At 47.6% G+C, this 18,933-nt stretch overlaps 1 protein-coding gene across 27 annotated transcripts in view; it reads right to left on the bottom strand.

The window, feature by feature from the left end:
* Positions 1-796: 796 nt before the first annotated feature.
* The window catches only part of Pkp4 (plakophilin 4), a 224,053-nt gene continuing 205,916 nt past the window's right edge, over positions 797-18,933 (bottom strand). For 10 of the 27 annotated variants that reach the window (XM_076569508.1, XM_076569504.1, XM_076569509.1 and 7 more), the window contains 10 exons: positions 17,531-17,648; positions 15,762-15,953; positions 15,424-15,597; positions 13,940-14,090; positions 10,580-10,775; positions 7,296-7,380; positions 7,069-7,186; positions 5,092-5,220; positions 3,370-3,443; positions 797-1,789 (listed from right to left, as the gene is read on the bottom strand). In XM_076569508.1, the coding sequence (XP_076425623.1) occupies positions 1,541-1,789; positions 3,370-3,443; positions 5,092-5,220; positions 7,069-7,186; positions 7,296-7,380; positions 10,580-10,775; positions 13,940-14,090; positions 15,424-15,597; positions 15,762-15,953; positions 17,531-17,648 (1,486 nt within the window). In that variant the 3' untranslated portion in view covers positions 797-1,540. The remainder of the gene's footprint in view (positions 1,790-3,369; positions 3,444-5,091; positions 5,221-7,068; positions 7,187-7,295; positions 7,381-10,579; positions 10,776-13,939; positions 14,091-15,423; positions 15,598-15,761; positions 15,954-17,530; positions 17,649-18,933) is intronic. The other 17 variants (XM_076569510.1, XM_076569506.1, XM_076569512.1 and 14 more) reach the window with 4 other exon arrangements.

Below are 18,933 nucleotides of genomic sequence, written 5' to 3'. Positions count from 1 at the left end.
ACCTAGATACCAAGGAACTGGGTTCAGGAACGTGAGATCAAATAGGTGTGATTTCCAAAATCTCTGTCAGTTCCTCAGGCACATCCAGTGACCTCTGTCATATAGAAGGCTGTTTCCTCTGTCCAGCCAGGGCACATGCAGCAGAGAGCATGACTCTGTCAGCCGTCTTAGATGTCCTTTGGAAAGCCTAAAGCTCAGAAAGGCTCACCACTCATTTGTAGACTTCAGCTGTTTTCCTGCCTACACTTGGACCTGTTTTACTTTGAATCCTAACCTCAAGCTGTTTTCCACTCAGGAAAATACTGTTTCTTGGGTCTCTTTCTATAGTCACAATGCTGTAGAGGAGCATTGGAACATGCCTACAGTGTCTGTGGGGATCCCCCAAGGCCATCTGTAATCCAACAAGTATTCAGCACAATAATTATTTAGAATTAGTGTTGGCTTATAACATCGATGCCAAGCAAATGCCCAAGTGTCCATATGTAATGACTTAGTTCCAGAAAATGATGTGGTAAGTGATCCTTGCCAATGTAGTGTGGCCAGGATGCCAGATGTAATTTCCCTTGGGGGAAAAGAGATGTTAAATACACCTAGAAGGCTGAAACAAAGCAAAACCTGCTAAAGCTGTAGAGTGTATCAAATTAAAACAAATAAACAAAAACTCCAAGAAACACACAGACTAAGGTAAGTAAGGGAGCAGCCATATCTTCACACATCGTCCAGTGTGGCCCATCTCACAAGGGCCTTACTAAGTCTCTTTTCCATATCCCACCCAGAAAAAGGGGCCCAGAACACATTTTCCAGGATGAAATTTCCACATTTATTATTCTTCCATGTGCATAGAAAATGGCAGTGAAGTGTCCTGTGAAAGAGGCGGGATGAGCATGGCGTGGCTGTCACACTGAGGCCTGTGCTTCCGGTTCACTACACACTGAGGACAGGATGCCAGAGTTTGTTGTCAACTGGAATGAATAGTTCCTTGGGTTTCCCATTTGTGTTTCAGGCTGTCAGTTCTTCAAATCTCTTCTCAAACGACACACTGCATTACAAATGATGGCACTTAACCAATGTGGCATTTCCATATTTACACCAACAGAAGAAATTTTTACAAGACATAATAGCATACAATCTTGACATTTAGTAATAGCAATAAAACATGAAGGGCATCCATTTTATTATTTTTTTTCTGTACAAACTATCTGAACATAACTTTATTCACATTAAAAAAATCATCTGTAATTTGATTTGACCTACACATACCCCATCTCGTTTCACCCATTTCTCAAACCTCTCGACACATCACCCACACCTTCACCACTAGAATCTACATGTAAATAGACCTAACACCTACACAGAGCTCAGAAAGTCCTCTCCCAAGGGTTTCCTCACTTCCCTGAAAATTCCTCAAAAAGAAAAAACAGACTCTTCACTCATTCCTTCCATGTCACTTTCACATTTCATCATCAAATCAGCAAGACGGACTTTTCACCTCAATCCAAGCAAAGTTAGAAAGACAGAGTTTCCAGCAGGCGTCTTGATGCTACACCCAGGAGTCTGGGGACCCCGGGTACTGTTCGGCTCTGTAAGAAGGTCGTTTAGTGGAATAGAAGTCTACGTAATTTGTGGTTGATTTCAGTCCATACTGTGTTGAGTAATCAGTGGAAGCTGGAAAGTGAACTCGGTCATCAAAATAAGGGTCTTCATAGCTACGAGGAGACTGCAGGTACAATCTGTAGGCATCCAAGGTCTTCCTGGAGGAGTCATCTTGATAGTATAGCTGTTGGTGCTGCTGGCAAGATGGAAAGGCAAATAAGCGAGAGCATTTAAAACACACATTGAAAGCACACTGATGCGGGCAAAGGGGAGAAGCTGTTTCGGGAGCACACCCATGTTTACTCACAGGAGGGAGGGTGTTCAATTATGTTTATAGGCAAGCTGGCTTTGTGTGCTCAAGTTCTGTCCTGAGGCCTCAGGAGAGCTTAGGCCCTCAGTGAGAGGTGGCATGGGATGTGGAGGAGCCTGTTAGATTCGGACCAAAAGAGGAAGCAGCTTTTGCACAGGGAAGTTAAGCTTATCATGGATATACCCGAGTGCTGGGGATTTGGTTTTAAATATTCAGATAACTGTAATTATAGGGTTGCATTTTAAAACATTTACTTCTTGATGAAGATTTGAATCCACCACTCAATTTTAAAAGACGTAATGTGGTTTGGTGAGTTCTGCTGTACAGTGTACTGTTAGAGGATGAGAAATCTCAAGGCAGGAAGATAAAAAATTAGCAGAGACTTGGGAGCAAATACAATTCTGGAGGCAAGGCCTTCCACTAAGGTCCTCTGAAGAAGGCGAAGCAGCGTCACATGTGAGCACCCACACAGGGCGCCTGGTCCCCATTTCCCGTTGTGCTGTTTTAGCTTTGACCTCCCCAGGATGCCCTCAAATGATCACAGCTCTTATGTGTGTCTTCATGTTGCCCAAATCCCCCCAACTCAGTAAGATATAAGAATTTCCCATCTAGGTATTGGCATCTGACTTAAACTCAGTCTAACATCTTGGTATTTCAGAATTAAGAGTCTACGTGGCTAACTAGCTCCTCTTTCAAAGGCAGTTAGGTTTCTCTTGACTTCAAAAGAAACAGCATAAGCTGGGTGTGGTGGTGCATGCCTGTAATCCTGCTTACTCCTGAGACTGAAAATGGAGGTTTGAGTTAGCTCAAAAGTTTGAGATCAGCAGGAACAACAGGAAGACCCAGCCACAAAACAAAATCACCCCAAACTAGATTATTGAGGGAAATTCCTTTTTTCCTATTAAATAAAGATTATGGTGTAGACGGGGGTCTTAGAACACCCTTATTTGGAAGGACACAATGTAGTTCTGGCTGGGAAACCCTCATTTTGTGGTTGAAAGGGGTGCACGTGGCTGTCTAGTCTTAGGGGACAGCCTGAGAAGGCCCTCCTGGAAGCAGAGTCCCCTCATAGATGGGCTGCAGACTCAGAGATTTTAAACCATGGAGCTTGGATGAGGAGGAAGTCACGGTGACGAAGGATGAAGTGTCCAGAGCGAACACTCAGGTGTGCTCACCAACTCTGCCTCACCCAAAGATGGAAGAGACTTTCTAGGTTAACGGGAAGGGGGAACGTGGGAGAGGGAATCTACTGGACAAAGAGCGTGCACTAGAGCTTTCTCGCATCCCCAGGGGCATGTAGCCTCAGAGCACGGATGGAAACAATTATCTAACCATTCGCCGGTCTGAGGAGCAAAGCCCCTCGGGGGAAGCTCCTGGGGCCTGCATTGAGGCCCAGCTCTCACCAGTGGCCCCCTTCCTGTGTGGCTGCTAACCAGCCTTCTGGACAAACGACATTACAAATTCACCTGTAGCCGTCTATTTTGCTCTCTTGCTGGTGAGGAATAGGAACTGATGTAAATTGGTGAAGGTTTGCTGGAGCCTGTAAGAAAATAGTTTATTCAGTTAAAACTAATGTTTATTACACTGGTCCACCAGGTCGTGTGGGTCCTGCCTTCCCTAGTACCAGGGTAGGCAGAAGGGAAGCAGTCCAGACTCCCTGGATCTGGAGGGTACATCCCGGGCCTGGGAGGCTAGCAATGAAAACCGGCCAAGTGTGTGTGGCACAAGGAGCTTGTGAATGCAGAGCCCATCCATAGGGGGGCCGCCTCAAGCTCTGCTCAGTCTCGGGGGTTTCTATAGCTGCCTTTGAGCAGCAGCATGGCCCTCTGTGCTGGGCTGAGGAACATCGCTCTTCCAGGGCCCTGAGCCACAGTGTGGATCAGAGAGACGGGAAATGTAACATTAGAATGCACTTCGTGCCTTCAGAGCAGCTGTGATTTAGAGCCCGGGGTCTGGAAAGGGCAGGCACAGGCATGTTCAAAGCAGCGAGCGACACAGAGGCCCAGACTTGGGTCTGCCATGGTTAAGTCTGTTGTAAATGGAAAAGCACTCGGTAATTCGGCAAGTGTCTTCAGTAGCCCAGAGCAGACTCCTGATGATATCACTAGCTGCCTTTCTAGCACTGCTAAAACTAGCAGAGGTTTTAATTGTTTTAATAAGGAAAATAAGGCACACTCTGAGCGAATTAAGTTCATCGAAGCAAGCAAAGATAAAGGGTGCATGCTCAAGAGGTGGCAGTCTTTCAAACGAAGCAGGCTGCTGCACAGCGGACGCCGCCTGCGCTTCGGTTTGTGCGCATGCTCCCTTCCGCAGAGAGCTTGATATTCGAAATGTAGCATCTGCAATCTTCTGAGCTATTAATTGCCATGGCAACAATACTTGATTAGTAAATAGTCCTGTGAAATCACAATTTCAAAGACAACAGTACAACTCAGACTCCTCCCCCAGCAGTAGTTAAGCTGCATCAGTTTTAATTGATTTCTTTTTAATAAATAGGTATTTTCCCTTCCTCCCCCCACTTTTTTTTTTTTTTGAGGGAAAAGTACTTTTTGTTTTTCCAGTAGCTCATGACTTGTTCTGGAGTAGTTTTAATTTGCTAAATATGTGAGAATAGACCAATTACCTTTTGGGCTGGCAACTTTAAAATATTTTTATACACATCTTTCTGAATAGGATATAAAAGTGCTAACACTATAATACTATTTTTGGTCTTATAAATAATTACACTTGAGGAAAATTAAAAGTTAGTCTACAATTCACTCAAACTCTTCCATGAAAACGTAAATGGACTCAGTTGCTATTCGTGAGTCTGAGTTTAGAAATGGGTCGGTCTAGAGGGTATACGCAGCTCCTGCAAAGCTACATCGGGCGCTCGATTCCGATGCACAAGGGACTCTTGTAGAGCAGGAGGGCCAGGGGCAAAGGGAAGGGCACCTGGGGCGGCCAGAAGCCGTCACTGGATCCAGCCTCCTTTTTATTCGTGGCCATCCCATCGCTCTATTAGCTTGACTTATTGAAAACAAGCAGAAAAGGCAACCATCCCGAAAGGAGTCGAGAAGGGACAGGGATATGGTCTGCTGCCGGGGGACCGTCTCGATCTAAGCAGAGGCTAGTTTCCAGGACACTGGCTGAGCGCACAGAAATGTGCTTCCTCCGGGTACTGCATCACACACCCCGCTGGGTCTTACCAGGGTACAGGCCTTTGTGTGTGGTGTCCCCTTGGCTATTGTAATACTGCATAGGTGGCTGGGTCCTATCGTATTCAGAGCGAGGGTCTCTGATTCCTAACAGTGCTGGTGAGGAAGAGGTGCTGCCAACTGAAGGGAGAGGCAAAGGAGGGAAGAGGGAAAGAGAGAAGTCAGATCGTCAGCTCCGGAAACCAAGTGCTCATTAGCATGCCACAGTCAACTCAGCTCTTAGAGCTGCTGAGGGGGAAGAGCGGCCAGACCCTGAGGACCATGAACACACACACCCTACATTCCCACACCAGCAAGGGTGACATCTGGGCACACCCCCGAGCTGCAGCCAGCTGTAGAGGCCCAGAGTAGAGGGTGGCAGGCAGCAGTGTGACTCAGAGACTTGACCTACCCTGGGAAACCGAGTGGAGTTAAGAGCCAGGCAAGAATTACCTCTGCCTGATGATAACAGTCTAGGTGCTCATAAACTCCTATCAGCATTTATATACAGATATTTGGGAACAGGTCTTATGGCCTGTTGTGATTTTTGATCATTTAAAATATATCTGTATGTGTCTAGCAGTGGCCAGCCTATAACATTTATAGTTCTCTTTATGGTGATCTAATGTCAGGAGATCATGTGACCCCTAGCCCAGATGACTTCTGATCCTAGCCTAGGCCACATATCTGATAATGACTAGCCATTTACTGAAAGGGTCCCCTTTTGGACATTTTTTTTTTTTGGCCAGGAAGGAAGAATGAGGTGAGCATGTGCAGCCAGGCCTCTGGGCTACTTCTAGCAGGACAGGAGAGACCAGCTTCCCTTTGGGATGACAGTACCAAGGCAGCGGCATGCCCAGAAGCAGGTCCCTCCCCAGTGCTGAAGGACGATGATCAACCCTCAGACAGCTGACAGACAGGAGCGGCACACATTTTCCCTCTGAACAGAGTCCGGGGGCCACCGAGGGACTGGGGTGGGGGCCACTAGTACTTCCGCTTGTATGTTTAGGAGGTCCACCTGGCGGAGCTATGTGCTAACCTGTTTAAAAGGATTCTGAGCTTGCACACAAGCCCCCCTGTCTGGCAGCCAACTCTACTGGCTTCCCTGACATCCCTATTCCTAAGTCCTCAGACACACTGAGCATTTTTTATAAGAAAACAGCATAAGGGCTTATCGGGGTGTCCAAAACAGGCGAAGTTCTTATTTAATGAAACAGCTCATAATTTTAAAGCAAGACATATCTATCACACACAGTAGGAACAGATAATGTTTGAAACAAAAAACAAAGCACCAAAACAAACCACAACAAACTCCCAGCACAGCCACAGACGTTCAATTATGTGGCTAGAACCCCGGGCATGGATATTAGTCTTTTTGTCCACATTTGTCCACATGAGCAATAGGACTGTCAGAAGCCGCACAGCTGACTACGACAGATAATATATGTGCAGGAATGTGTGATTTAAAGCCGAATCAAGGTAAGGAGCATCATTTTTCCTGTTTCATTCAGGTAAGAATGAAATCCACAGCCCTGGTGTGACTTGGCACTCACAAGGTTCCTTTACATGCATGTCATTTAGTGTGAAGCTCAAAGCGTTCATTCCATTAAGCTCAACTCTGCTAACGGGTGGGCGGCACAGTGGCCGAGACCTCGGCTTAAAGTCCGAGGGACTTTCTAGAAAGCCACATTCTGAGGTGGGTGTGGGTCTGCAAAGCAGCCAGCAACATGCCGCGGCAAAGCTAGGAGCCTGTTCCTGAGATGTTTCACCAAAAACTCCGGCGAAGCAGCATCCAGGTGCGGGGACAGGCCTGGGGCTTTTTTTTTTTTTTTTTTTTTTTTTTAAATGCACTGCAGCTGATGTGAGCTGCATTCTCTTTTCAAATGGAAGAAAGTGGCTGTCAACAGTGCTGACGTGACAGGCTGAGTCAGCGCGTGCTCAGACCTCTTTCTCTCAGAACCATGCTCTGTCACACAAATGCCCACTGACCTGACTGAATGATGGGTGACATCTGTTGGTTGGTGGTGGACAGAGAAGGGTGTGACTTGAATCGGTCTCGCTCCAGCGTGGACACGGGTGTAATAAAATGGTTCTGATTCCACCCATCCTGCGGAGTTAGAAGAGAAAATGAAGAGCGGCGCGTCACTGCAGTGAGTGATTAGAATCGTGTGCTGTGAGGGATGCTCACGGCGGGACCACTGTTCTCGGGGGGTTACCTTTTTGTAAATGCTCCGGAGGTCCCGATACTGCCATAATGTATTTAAGACCTGGGCTGCCGCCTTCACCACTTTCAGCGAGGACCTAGGGAGAGATGGTGGGTGTGTGAGGATGGGCAGAACGGCCGCTCACTGAGACACTCGGGCTGCAGACCAGCAGCCACGGGAGCAGGCTGCAGTGTGTGCAGACAGCGGAATCCCGAGAAAGGCCAGGGTGCCTTCTCACCTCTGCAACACAGGGGGAGCCCCTGAGAGCTGTTACTCACACCTCCAATTCCTCTCATCCTCTTAAACTCACAGCCTCCATATTATTGCCTCCAATGGTCAGGCCTCAACCTCATCCTCCATGAATAAGTAGGGGCCTGATTCTTGCCTACCTTTCCTTCCACATGGCCCCCGAGTCACTGCACGCTCCTGGAGACTCATGGTCTGGCTACTCCTTTCTGGGGTCTTCATCTTCCTGACACCCGTCAAGCTTTACTTCTATTAATAAGTCACTCATGCTGCTGACTCCCAAGTGTCATTTTGCAGCTTGAGCGTAGGCCCTGCACACCCAGCCTGCAGCTCTCCCGCTGACCACACACTCACTGGATGTCCATTTCTCTCCCCAAGCAACCAAGTCCAGAGCACATTCGTGGTGGTCCTCCTGCAGGCTTCCCTGCCTTGGGATGACCTCTGTTGACAAAAACTTGGGAGTCAGTCACAACACTACCCTTTCTTGCCACTCACTTATCTATCAGTAAATCCTGCTGTCTTTCAACCCTGCCAGAGATGCTGTCCTCTTCACCACAAGTCTTCAGTTTTTAGTCTGTGCGAGGGGGGAAGGAGGTCATGCCGCTCTTTCCACAAGGGGAACAGACCGTGTCCTTCCCCTGCTCCTGCGCCCCAGTGGCTTTGATTTCATTCAGAGGTGGACACAACTGACCCACAAGGACTTCTTGCTTCTTGGTCCTACTGCTCTTGGCTCTCCCCTGTTCTCTCACACTGGTGCTGGCTCATCACACTGGATTCTGCTGTTCTTCTCCCCTGACACAGCTCTCTTGATGTGCCCTCTGCCCACAGGCTTCTGCCCCAGACGGCGGTACTGCCCACCCTGCCCCTCCCTTCTCTAGGTCTGTTCCCCACTGTCACCACGAGGCCTTCCCTGGTTTTGTCGTTTGCCCCTGTAGGCACCATCTACCAAGCTCTGCTGCTGTGACTCACTGGGCACCTCGTCTGCCTTGGCCCTGGGATGCTGATCTGTGATGTGCTGTAAGCCTGGGGCTGAGAACAGCACCCCGGCATGCAAGTAGGTGACAAATACGGGGAAGAACCGTGAGGAAGTGTAGTGCGGGGACACCAGCCACAACCTGATTTGGTTCAAGACTTTCTTCTCAAAAAAAAGGACTTATTTATTTTTATTTATGTGTATGAGTGCTTTACATGTATATATGTGTACCATGTACATGCCTGGTTCCTCAGAGCCCAGAAGAGGGTGCTGGAGACCAAACCCAGGACCTCTACAAGAGCAGCGAGTGCTCTTAACAGAGCCATCTTTCTACCCTGCCTGGTCCTAGACATTCTGAATCTTTGGCTTTCAACAGGAGGTGAGATTTACATACATATTTATGTGTATATTACCAACGCACACATTCATGCACATCTTGTCACTGGCTCAGCATCTCTACAAGGTGAACTTTCAAGAGTGCATAAGGTGATCATATGACCGTGTGTGTGTGTGTGTGTGTGTGTGTGTGTGTGTGTGTGTGTGTGTGTGTGTGTGTAGGCTGCAGAGGGAGCCAGAGGAATGGGACCTTAACTGCCTGAAAAGTTTCATTTTCTTAGAACTCAGAAGACTAAGGCAGGAGGACTGCTATGAGTCTGAGACCAGCCTGGACTACATAGTGAGTTCAAGGCCAGCCTGGGCTACAGGGTGGAGCCTTATCTGAAAGAAAAAATTATCAGAACAAACAAACAAACAAACAAACAAACAAACAAATTGTATGCATTTGTTACTAATGAAATTTTAAAAAATGCAAGAAATAAGGCTGAAAGGCAATATTGTTTATGCTGACAGATGTGATTTCTAGTGGATAAAGCTATGGTTTCCTGTATTATTACTATATTTTAGGAATTCCTTCAGAGGTATCACCTGAAAGACTAGATAAGCTGTAATGTGAATCCTAACACTGCCATACAGCTAATTAATAAACTGTCCCCCCACACCACACACTCCCAGGGCCAAGCTTTCTTCTTGTTGTCAAGGATACAACAACAGATAAAAGGACAAAGCCCTAGCCACTGCGGGAGCAAGGATGCTAGAGGAGGACTCCAACAACACAGGAGGGGAGTCGGTGCCAGAGAGAGAATGGGGGGGGGGGGAAGCGGGGAGGTGAGAGTGGCTGCCGACCTACTGTTGGAGAAGGTACTGGAATTCCCACTTCCATTTGCTGACCTGACACGAAGATGAATTTAGTCACAGCTACAGCCCCATGCCAAGAAACCTCTGTTTTCACCGGTTCGTTCTGCCCACTTGGGCTGCCTCATCTGTTACTGCCACCCAGGAGCAAAGGCAGGAGTGTGACCAGGCCCAGACTCTGCACACTCGTGCAGACTGGCGGGTTCCATGCTTCCTGGGCACTCGGCAGCAGAATCAATCTCGCAAGCGAGGATTTAAAAAGACATTCTTGCAGAGCAGGACTTAGGCTTGACCGAGCTCAAGGTGCAGACGGAATGAAATGGTGCCCGAGACTGTGCCCGCCCTGGTGTGTGGTTCTTCTAGGAGATGATGTGAACAAACGTGGCTTTAGAGATGGCTGCAGCCCAGAGGTCAGGATCTCTCTGAAGTTTCTATGCACAAGTCCTAACTCTCTATGTGCCAGTGCTGGGAGGTGTCACCAGGAAGTCTTCCGTGTGAGAACAAGGTCACTCTATAAAACCAGAAAGGGGCTCGCACCAGACATCACTCTACTGATGCCTTGATCCTGGATTTCACAGGTGCCAGAATTGTGGGAAATAAACTTCTACTGTTCATAAGCTTCCCAGCCCACAACATTTTGTTACAGTAGCCCTGAGTAGACTAAGTCAGAGAGAGAGGAGGAGGAGTGAGGTACACTATATAATAAAGGGAATGCCAACCCATGACAAAAGGCACCCCTTCCCACCATCACAGGTCTTAGCCAATGTAGACTGCTTAGCTATTCAGCATGTGAGAAATACAGAAATGAATCCTTGAATTAGGCATGGATCCTCCACAAAGGCCCTCACCACAAGACAGTCCAAGAACCGAGGCACCACACACTTGCCTGTCTCCTCTGCCTTTGGTTATGTTCACAAGCTTCTCTATCCCTCCTGAGTCAGCCAGCGCTTTGGCGTTCTCCATGTTTTTGCTGGTGACCTCATGAAGAGCACAGCAGATCGCTGCCACGGTCTCATCGGACAGTATGCTGGGGCCGTTGCCGCCGGGAAGCCGGTTGACCAGGTCTCTCATGGCGTATTTACCTGCAGGGTGCACAAGAAGAGGGTCAACTTTTCACAGGCACTGGCTTTTTGTTACTGATGTTGAAAATCCTGATAATCTGAAGGTTTTAAAAAACAAAACTTCAAGAGACATGAATGGGGCAGTGGGGGGCGGGGATGACAAACAAACAAACAAACAAACAAACAAACAAACAAAGCCCCACAGCAAAGAAGCAAAGCACAGATGTGACTCTGAGAGAAAATGGTTCTACTGAAAGATTAGGGCAGGAGTTTTGTTCTTAGTTCCAGTATCAAATACTTCAATTTCTGACCAGTGCTTTACAAAACACTTTGAATCTGGACTAAGGTTGCTAAAAATACTTCGCAAGAAATCTTCCTGGGTGAGTCTACCAAGTTCCCTGGGAACAGTCATGTACTTTAACAAAGCTGAGGGTTAGCTCGGCTGGCCTGGTGTCAGCAGGTGACCATACACTAGTTTCTTTAAAAGACACAAGGAAAAAGTCTTCTAGTGAAATTCCAGGTATATCATCTCCCAGAGGTAACAAGTAATAATGAAGTACATGAGGAGACAGAGCTGAGGGAGTCTCAGCCAGGGGAGCAATCCTTCATAAACACCCAAACAGAGATCTTCTCCAGCCTTTTCAACTTCAGTTACCAACTGACAAAGTGGGGCAAATGCACTACAAACAAAAGAAATTAACCAAGGTGAAAGTAGGTTTTTTCTTAGGGTCCCCACCACGCTAAGCAGGGTTTTCCTCAAAGGCTGTTTCTATGCCGTGGTGGAGGAGGCAGCAGGCGGGTCCTAACTGGACGCCCTGTCATTTCCTGCATCTCACAGGCCAGGCACATAGAGCAGAGGTTGTATGAGTGGAGAAACAGCAGTGACTCTGGAAGCCTAGGAGATAAACGTGCATCTTGAGGAGGGTGAGAAGTTAGCACTGGTGATTTCTGAATACTCACAAATGGCCAGGATGTATGAGGTCATGTGATCAGCCACGTTTCCCAGCAGTAGAAACCCACTTGTGAGTATTAATCTTATAAGAAATCAGTGTAGGTGTAACTTCTTTTTTTTTTTTTTTTTTTTTTCCGAGACAGGGTTTCTCTGTGTAGCTTTGCGCCTTTCCTGGGACTCACTTGGTAGCCCAGGCTGGCCTCGAACTCACAGAGATCCGCCTGGCTCTGCCTCCCGAGTGCTGGGATCAAAGGCGTGCGCCACCACCGCCCGGCATAACTTCTAAGTCTAGTTGGGACTGCTCTGAAGGAAGTGTGTGAATTGGGTAGGGCTGAGCCATAGACTTCCTCTCTGTGGGGCTGATCTGCTTCCAAGGAAAGGACACAGTCATCTGGATAGTAATAATTTAAAATGGCATTTCTGCCAGGCAAGCTGTGGACTTTACCTGTAAGTCGCTGTACCCCGTTCAGTTTTCGATTACACCTTTTTTGGCTGGACTAGGCTTGAACCTAGGGCCCGTGTACGCTATGCAAGCTGTCTACCACGAAGCTCTACGGCAGCCCTCTTTTTACGCTGAGACGGTCTCACTAGTGCAGACTGACTTGAACCTACTCTGTAGGCCAGGCTGGCTTTGAACTCATCTCTCTGCTTCAGCTTCCCAAGCAGCTGTGATTACTGGCTTGCCCCACCAGGCTAGGATCACAGCTAATCTTTTTTTGTTGTTTTTTGAGACAGGGTTTCTCTCTGTAGCCCTGGCTGCCCTGGAACTCACTCTGTAGACCAGGCTGGCCTTGAACTCACAGATCCGCCTGCCTCTGCCTTCCGAGTGCTGGGATTAAAGGCGTGCGCCACCACCATTCGGCCATCACAGTTAATCTTAAACTAAATATTATTCTCATTCTTTCTCATGTTTTCTCTTACTCTACCCCCCTGACCATCCCTTCCTATTCTAGCTTGTGTATTTTAATATAAATTGGGTCTAAGGTCACAAAAATCCATAAAAAAACAACCCCCCCCCCTCCCCAAGGTACCACCCATGGGGCTGGCATGGAATTTGAGTCGATTAGGGTACTGTCCTTTTTCTTACTTTCTCCAACAGTGACCCTGCAGGCATGCCAATTTCCTTTCAGACACTGGCAGAGAGGGAGCTGTGACCACCTAGAAGCAGGAGCCGAGCAGCACTGGCATTCATAGGCCACTCTGGGCTATGAGGTCAATGAGCTGCAGGTTCAGAAGGGAGGGTCCAGTCCATGGAGTTCCCTTCTTTTTTTCCTGTTACCCCTCAAACTGTTTGGGGCAGAGCAGTGCTTAGAGACCAGCGAGCTGCCTGGTATGCAAAGCTGATGAACTCATTCTTGGCTCTCTCTATGTGCTGATGTACTCTCTCTGAGAGCCAAGAGCAAAGGCCTCCGAAACTACTGTGTCCTAGTGCCCAGTCCTTACCTCCCCTCCATCCTGACCCTGCCTTGGGATGGGATGACAGTGGTTTGTCTGGGGATGAGCATTCAAACAGACTCTGGAGGGAAAGCTACACAGTATCCACACGGTTTCCTATTAGAAGATGCTAGTGTTGGTGAATGAGTAGGTATCAGCACCAACACTGGAGAAGGAAATTAATTTTTTTCTTGTTCTTGCTGCTCAGGATATAACTTCTCTTAGGGACTAGAGACACCAAATTCATCAAGCAGTGCTGTTATGTACACCTGAAATCGCTGGAGATCACTGGCTTTTCTCAAAATTTACCTTCTCAGATCCATGTCTAATTAATGAGCCTGCCTCTTGTTGAAAAGGAATAGTCGAAGAGCAGGGCATCCAAATATGCCAGGAATGGAGGAGGCGGCTCAGGGGTAGAGTTTTGTAACTGGCATGGCTCTTTCCTTTGCAGTACTGTGGCGGACCAGCCACCACTTTTATGACCTTGGTACTCTTGAGTAGGGAGAAGTGAGAAATACTAGCTAGAAAGAGATACCTAGACGACGAGAGGAAAGACAGAAACGCAGGACAGCCTCGGGAGGGCCTGGGTCTCAACCCACCAGCCCCGAACTTTATTCCCAAGGGCTTTTTATCACAATGCCAAGGGGAGGAGCAAAGACCGCCCCCTTGCGAGATACAGCCAAGTGCAGACCCTTCCAAACACCTGCACTCAGGCCCGTGGTCCAGTCATCCTCTTTAGGCAGCCCCGCTGGGCAAAGGCACCAGGAAGCCCAGGTGGGCTCCCACACAGCGTTCATACCTATGAGCTCCTTGTTTCGAACATCCAACGCCATATTCCTCAAGGCGGTGGCCACGGAAGAGACAACTCTGTCATTATCCATCCTCAGCAGCTCAACAAGGATGGGGAGCCCTTTCTCTTTGCGGACAGCTGCCCGGATGTAGGCTGCGAACTGGTGGACAGAATAAGGCATTAGTGACTAAGACGTGGAGACCCAGTCTCACAGGCTACTGCAATCTGAAAAGATAAACTCATAAATTAAATGTTTTCTCTCCACTGGAGATTAAATCAGTGCCACGGTTTGGGAGAGAGACAGGCTAGGATGGCTGATTTAAAAAGAAATCCCCAAGCCACCATCTGTGGGATTTCTGTGCAGGGCAGAGGACGCAGCGATTACTTTCCCTCTCCGATGAAGGAAACAGCCCGTTTCCTTTGCTGTTGGTCCCACACCAGGTCCAGAGGCTAGAAGTAGGGATGGCAAAGGCGTCCCCTCAGCATCCCTTAGGGAGGAGCCTGGCTCTGCTGAGCTACCTTATTTTTAGTACAGGCTCCAACAATATCGGGAGTTTGGTAACCAGTCAAAAAGAGTGCTGGAAAGCTTTCTGTACTCAGGAGCAAGGGAATTCTCCACAGACACCAGGCACCATAATTCATACCCACAGCAAAAGCAGGTTTGGGTGCAAAAGGCATTCTCACTCAACATTAACTGGCTACTTTTTGTGCACCCTGTGAACGGGAAAGCAATACTAAGTTTATTTAGAAACAACTTTAGAAACAACAACAAAGTAATGTTAGAAAATAGACCAGGAAAATTCAAATTAGTTGCTCAAGTCTTATCTACTATTTTTCTACTGTGGTCAAAGCATGAAGACAGAGATCCATTAGCTCTCTGCAATTACTGTTAATGTTAAAATATATGATTGACTGCCCAGTTTCTTGAATTATCTTAATAATATACATAACAGGAAAAGATGCCTTTCAAAGATTCAATTAGCATTAATTGTATTAAATGATAACTTCTATTTGCCAAATCAAATGAAATCCTCAGGGAGGAAATACAGTACAAGGCTCGCTACTGCAGAAAGCACTAGGGTAGTGTGATCAGCTTCCTGAAACTGTACGTGCCACTGCTTCCTCTTGCCACTGAAGACGGCCTGGCCCGGACAGTGGGCCTTTCCCAAAACATCGGTTCCTTGCTTACTTATGAAGGCATGGCTAACTCGCTAACTCACTCTCTCTCACATACACACACACACACACACACATACGACCCACATGTATAAGAAATATGTATTTCTTAACTTTTAATTATGTGCACGTGTATGCGAGTGCCCAAAAAGGCCAGAGGGCATCAGCCTCCCTGAGCTGGAGTTCAAGGCAGCTGTGAGCTGCCTGACACACCCTGACACACCCTCTGAAGCCCCTTTTATGGACAAACTCTAATCAAGTGTGTCCCTCCCACCACATGGACAGACACCAATGTGGACAAGGAGGAAACATCCCACCTTCCAGTTGCCAGCAGAGAGGTTCTGGAGAGATCCGGCAGAGCCTTCCAAGGTGGCTGGGTTGGAACTTTCTGCTAACAGAGTCAGGTAGGGTTTCACCACTGACGGGTGCCACAGCATCTCCACTCCTTTGGGGGACTTGGACAGTCCAGGGATAGGCCCGACTCCATCCCACTGAAAGACAGATGGTACACACGCAGTGAAAAGGAAGTGAACAAGACTCCTGACTGCTGGAAAGATTCATTTTGCTGGACTCAGCTAAGTAAACAATCTTTTCTGCCAACTATATGACTTCTCACTCTCCAATAGATAAAACTGTAGAGAAATAAAATGCTAACTTGATCCTCTTGTGGAGTTCTCTTTTTCTTTTTCTTCTTCTTGCCCCAGCAGCTTGGTTCTGAGTCCTTGCTGGGAGATTCTTTTCCTAGTAAGTCATCCAGTTCATTGAGTCCGAGCAGCCGGGCCTGCGGGACTTCCAGCTCCAGCCGATATGACAGGTTCCTCAGGGTACACACACAGTTCTCCACTGTCTGAAAGCCAACACAGTGTGTAATTAAAAACATCACCCCAAACACTCTGGCACTGCACAGACTACCAGGAAACAGCGCTGTATTTCTGTGAACGTGACACATCGAAGGGAAGAAGTGTGACTCTACAGTTTTGTGGGTCAGGGCGCAGCTGTAAACCGAAGATGTGCCTTTATACCGACCAAGACGCGTCAGGCCTGTTCAGGGCCACACGGCACTCATGATGCTGTGGTCACACTCTGGCCCCTGTGCAGACCCTCAGCAGGACAACAGTGCCTCTGCCTCCCCGTCTGGGACCGGTCCGATCACCAGGCCTTATTTCTGCTGTTGCCTCAGTTTCTTATCTCCCATCTCTAAGGAATGCACTAATTTCTTCCTGTTGATATTTTGCCTTCTGCACTGGGTATTTTTTTTTTTTTTACTTTAAATCTTTAATTAGGGGGCCAACTGTCACTTCAACTCAGATGTCTAAAGTCAAGGTTGGAGTTGTTGAAGTTGGCCCACCTGGCAAGTTCTCCTTCGCAACTTGCTGTTTCTCTCAATTTCATCTTCAGGTCTTGTTCAAAGAGGCTCAAATAGACACTTGGCTGTTACCTTGCCCCACTCATTACCCTCTTCTCCCTGAGCCTATGGCTCATTACCCTCTTCTCTCTCAGACTCAGTGACTCAAGATCTACCAATGGTTTCTCCTCACCCAGCCCCTCCAAACGCCACATAGCATGCACACCTCAGAACTCCGGACATTCTAGCTCTGTCTTCCACAGCCCCTGGGGCGGAACTTACTAGAGTGTCACAGAGGAAATAGGAGGGCACACAGAAGATTTGGGGTGGGGCTAGGGTGTATCTGTGGTGATCTGGTGTATATAATAATAATGGCAATAAAGCTTGCCCGAGGATCAGAGGACAGAGCCAGCCACTTGATTAGACATAGACACCAGACAGTGGTGGCACATACCCTTAATCCTATCACTGGGGAGGCAGAAGTCCATCTGGATCTCCGTGAGTTCAAGGCCACACTGGAAACAGAGCCAGGCAGTGGTGGCACATACCTTTAATCCCAGTACTGGGAAAGCACACACACACCTTTAATCCCAGGGCAGAGAAAGGTATGTAAGGTGTGAGAAGACAGGAACTCACTCTTTAGACTGAGGATTTCATAGAGGTAGGAACTTGTGGCTGGCTTGCTCTGCTTCTCTGATCTTTTAGCTTTCACCCTAATATCTGGCTCCGGGTTTTTTTTTTCTTTTATTATAAGACCTTTTAAAATTTGTGTTACATGTATCTGTGTCTGGGAGTAGGAAATGTGGCATGGAAGAGAGCACAGGGTTATCACCTGAAAATGAGCACCTGGAAACCAGAGAAATTCTGGACCCGTGTGAGGTCCTTCACCAGTTACCAGGATTGCAAGGTTCCAGGCCTGCTAAGTTGCCACATCCTTCCCTAATGGTCATGTTTAGAGAGACTGATCCTTTGGTCTGGAGAGCAGCTCCAGGCTCCAGGATTTCAGAGACCGACGGAACGCCAGTCGTGAGGCCGTGGCTGTCACCTGCCACCGGGGTGTAGGTGGCCAGGACACTGACCTTGCTGTCGTAGTCGGAAGTGTTCACGCACGTGTGGATCACATACAACAGCGAGTCCACCAGCCCCTCACAGGACCGCATCTGCTTCCGGGCTTCCTCCCCCGCAGAGCTGAGGTTCCTGAGTGGACAGAGACATGGAGCAACTGCTGAGACCATCCACTTACCCTTCAGCCATGAAGACTGACTGAATGATCCCCATCTGAGCGAGAACGGCAGCAGAGAGCAGCCACAGCAGTGACTTGAGACTTCTGAGCCTGAACTTGAACATCGGAAACATTCTCAACATTGGCCAGAACCCCATCCTACCCACAGACAGAGAACATGACATCTGAACTCTAACTGCATCAACCTCACAATTCCCTGAGGCCATTATTTACTGGCTATCTTCATCAGCTTCATCACAGGTAAGTGGAAGAAATAAAAATAGTTATCTGAGGGCTGTGATGAGGAAGAAATGAATTGTATATTAAAGCAAATAGAAATGTGTCAGGATGTGTCACTCATAGTGGCCATTGGTTTGGGGGTCTGTTTTTCCTCTTATGTTAGCCATTGTGTCTTTGTAGCCCTGTGCTTTTTACAGGGGTTTTTATGCATCAGGAGGTCATTATATGTTTTCTTGGATGAACAGAGGAAACACATTACTTCTTGTACAAAAAAGTTATATAATCACATTTGATTATGTTCAATATGGTACATGAGATGTGACCTTAAACCATCAACAAACTCAAAGAGCCCCAAGTTTTAATCCTTTCAGTTTCAAAAACCCCAAACAAAAAAACTTAAAGTTATTTTGGGTTTCATTTATTTGAGGTCTTGTTTTTGTTTGCTTTTCTTTGCCTTCCTTCAAAAATGGATACCAGATTACAAGTCTCTATTTTGATGTTCCAATTACAATGGTCTTAGGATATAACACTGAAGCAGGGCAAACTGGGAATTCGTAAATCTCAACTAGATGGGCCTCCTGTGCACTGCCCCACCAACATTCAACAGCTGACCCCTTCCCTTTACCCCGGGCTCCCGCTTTCCTTGGTGGCCTCTTGTGACAGCGAACTCCCTTGGCCTTAGCTTTGGTTCCTTTGCCTTTATCTCCGCACTTTCCTGGGTGCGTTCCCCTCACCCCTGGTGTCTTTATTTCAACGGAGGGCCCATGATGACCAGATGTCTATCTTTGCCCGACCCTTGAGAACACATGTATCTGATCTGTTGACATTACTAATTCACTTTCTCAAAATGGACATGGCCATAATTCTTAGCAACTCCCCCACTTCCCTGATTCCTGCAGTTCATTCATCTAGCAGGCCAGTCAAAGACTGAGGTGGAACCTTTACCTCCCCCTCCATCTCTTATTTCAACCCATTAGCAAGTCCTGTTAGCTGGCTTCAAAAAGCAATTTATCTGTAGCC

Source organism: Peromyscus maniculatus, chromosome 4 (genome assembly GCF_049852395.1).
Source record: "Peromyscus maniculatus bairdii isolate BWxNUB_F1_BW_parent chromosome 4, HU_Pman_BW_mat_3.1, whole genome shotgun sequence".
Taxonomy (NCBI): domain Eukaryota; kingdom Metazoa; phylum Chordata; class Mammalia; order Rodentia; family Cricetidae; genus Peromyscus; species Peromyscus maniculatus.
The sequence above is the reverse complement of the archived record's forward strand: the minus strand, read 5'-3'. Positions and strand labels throughout refer to the sequence as shown.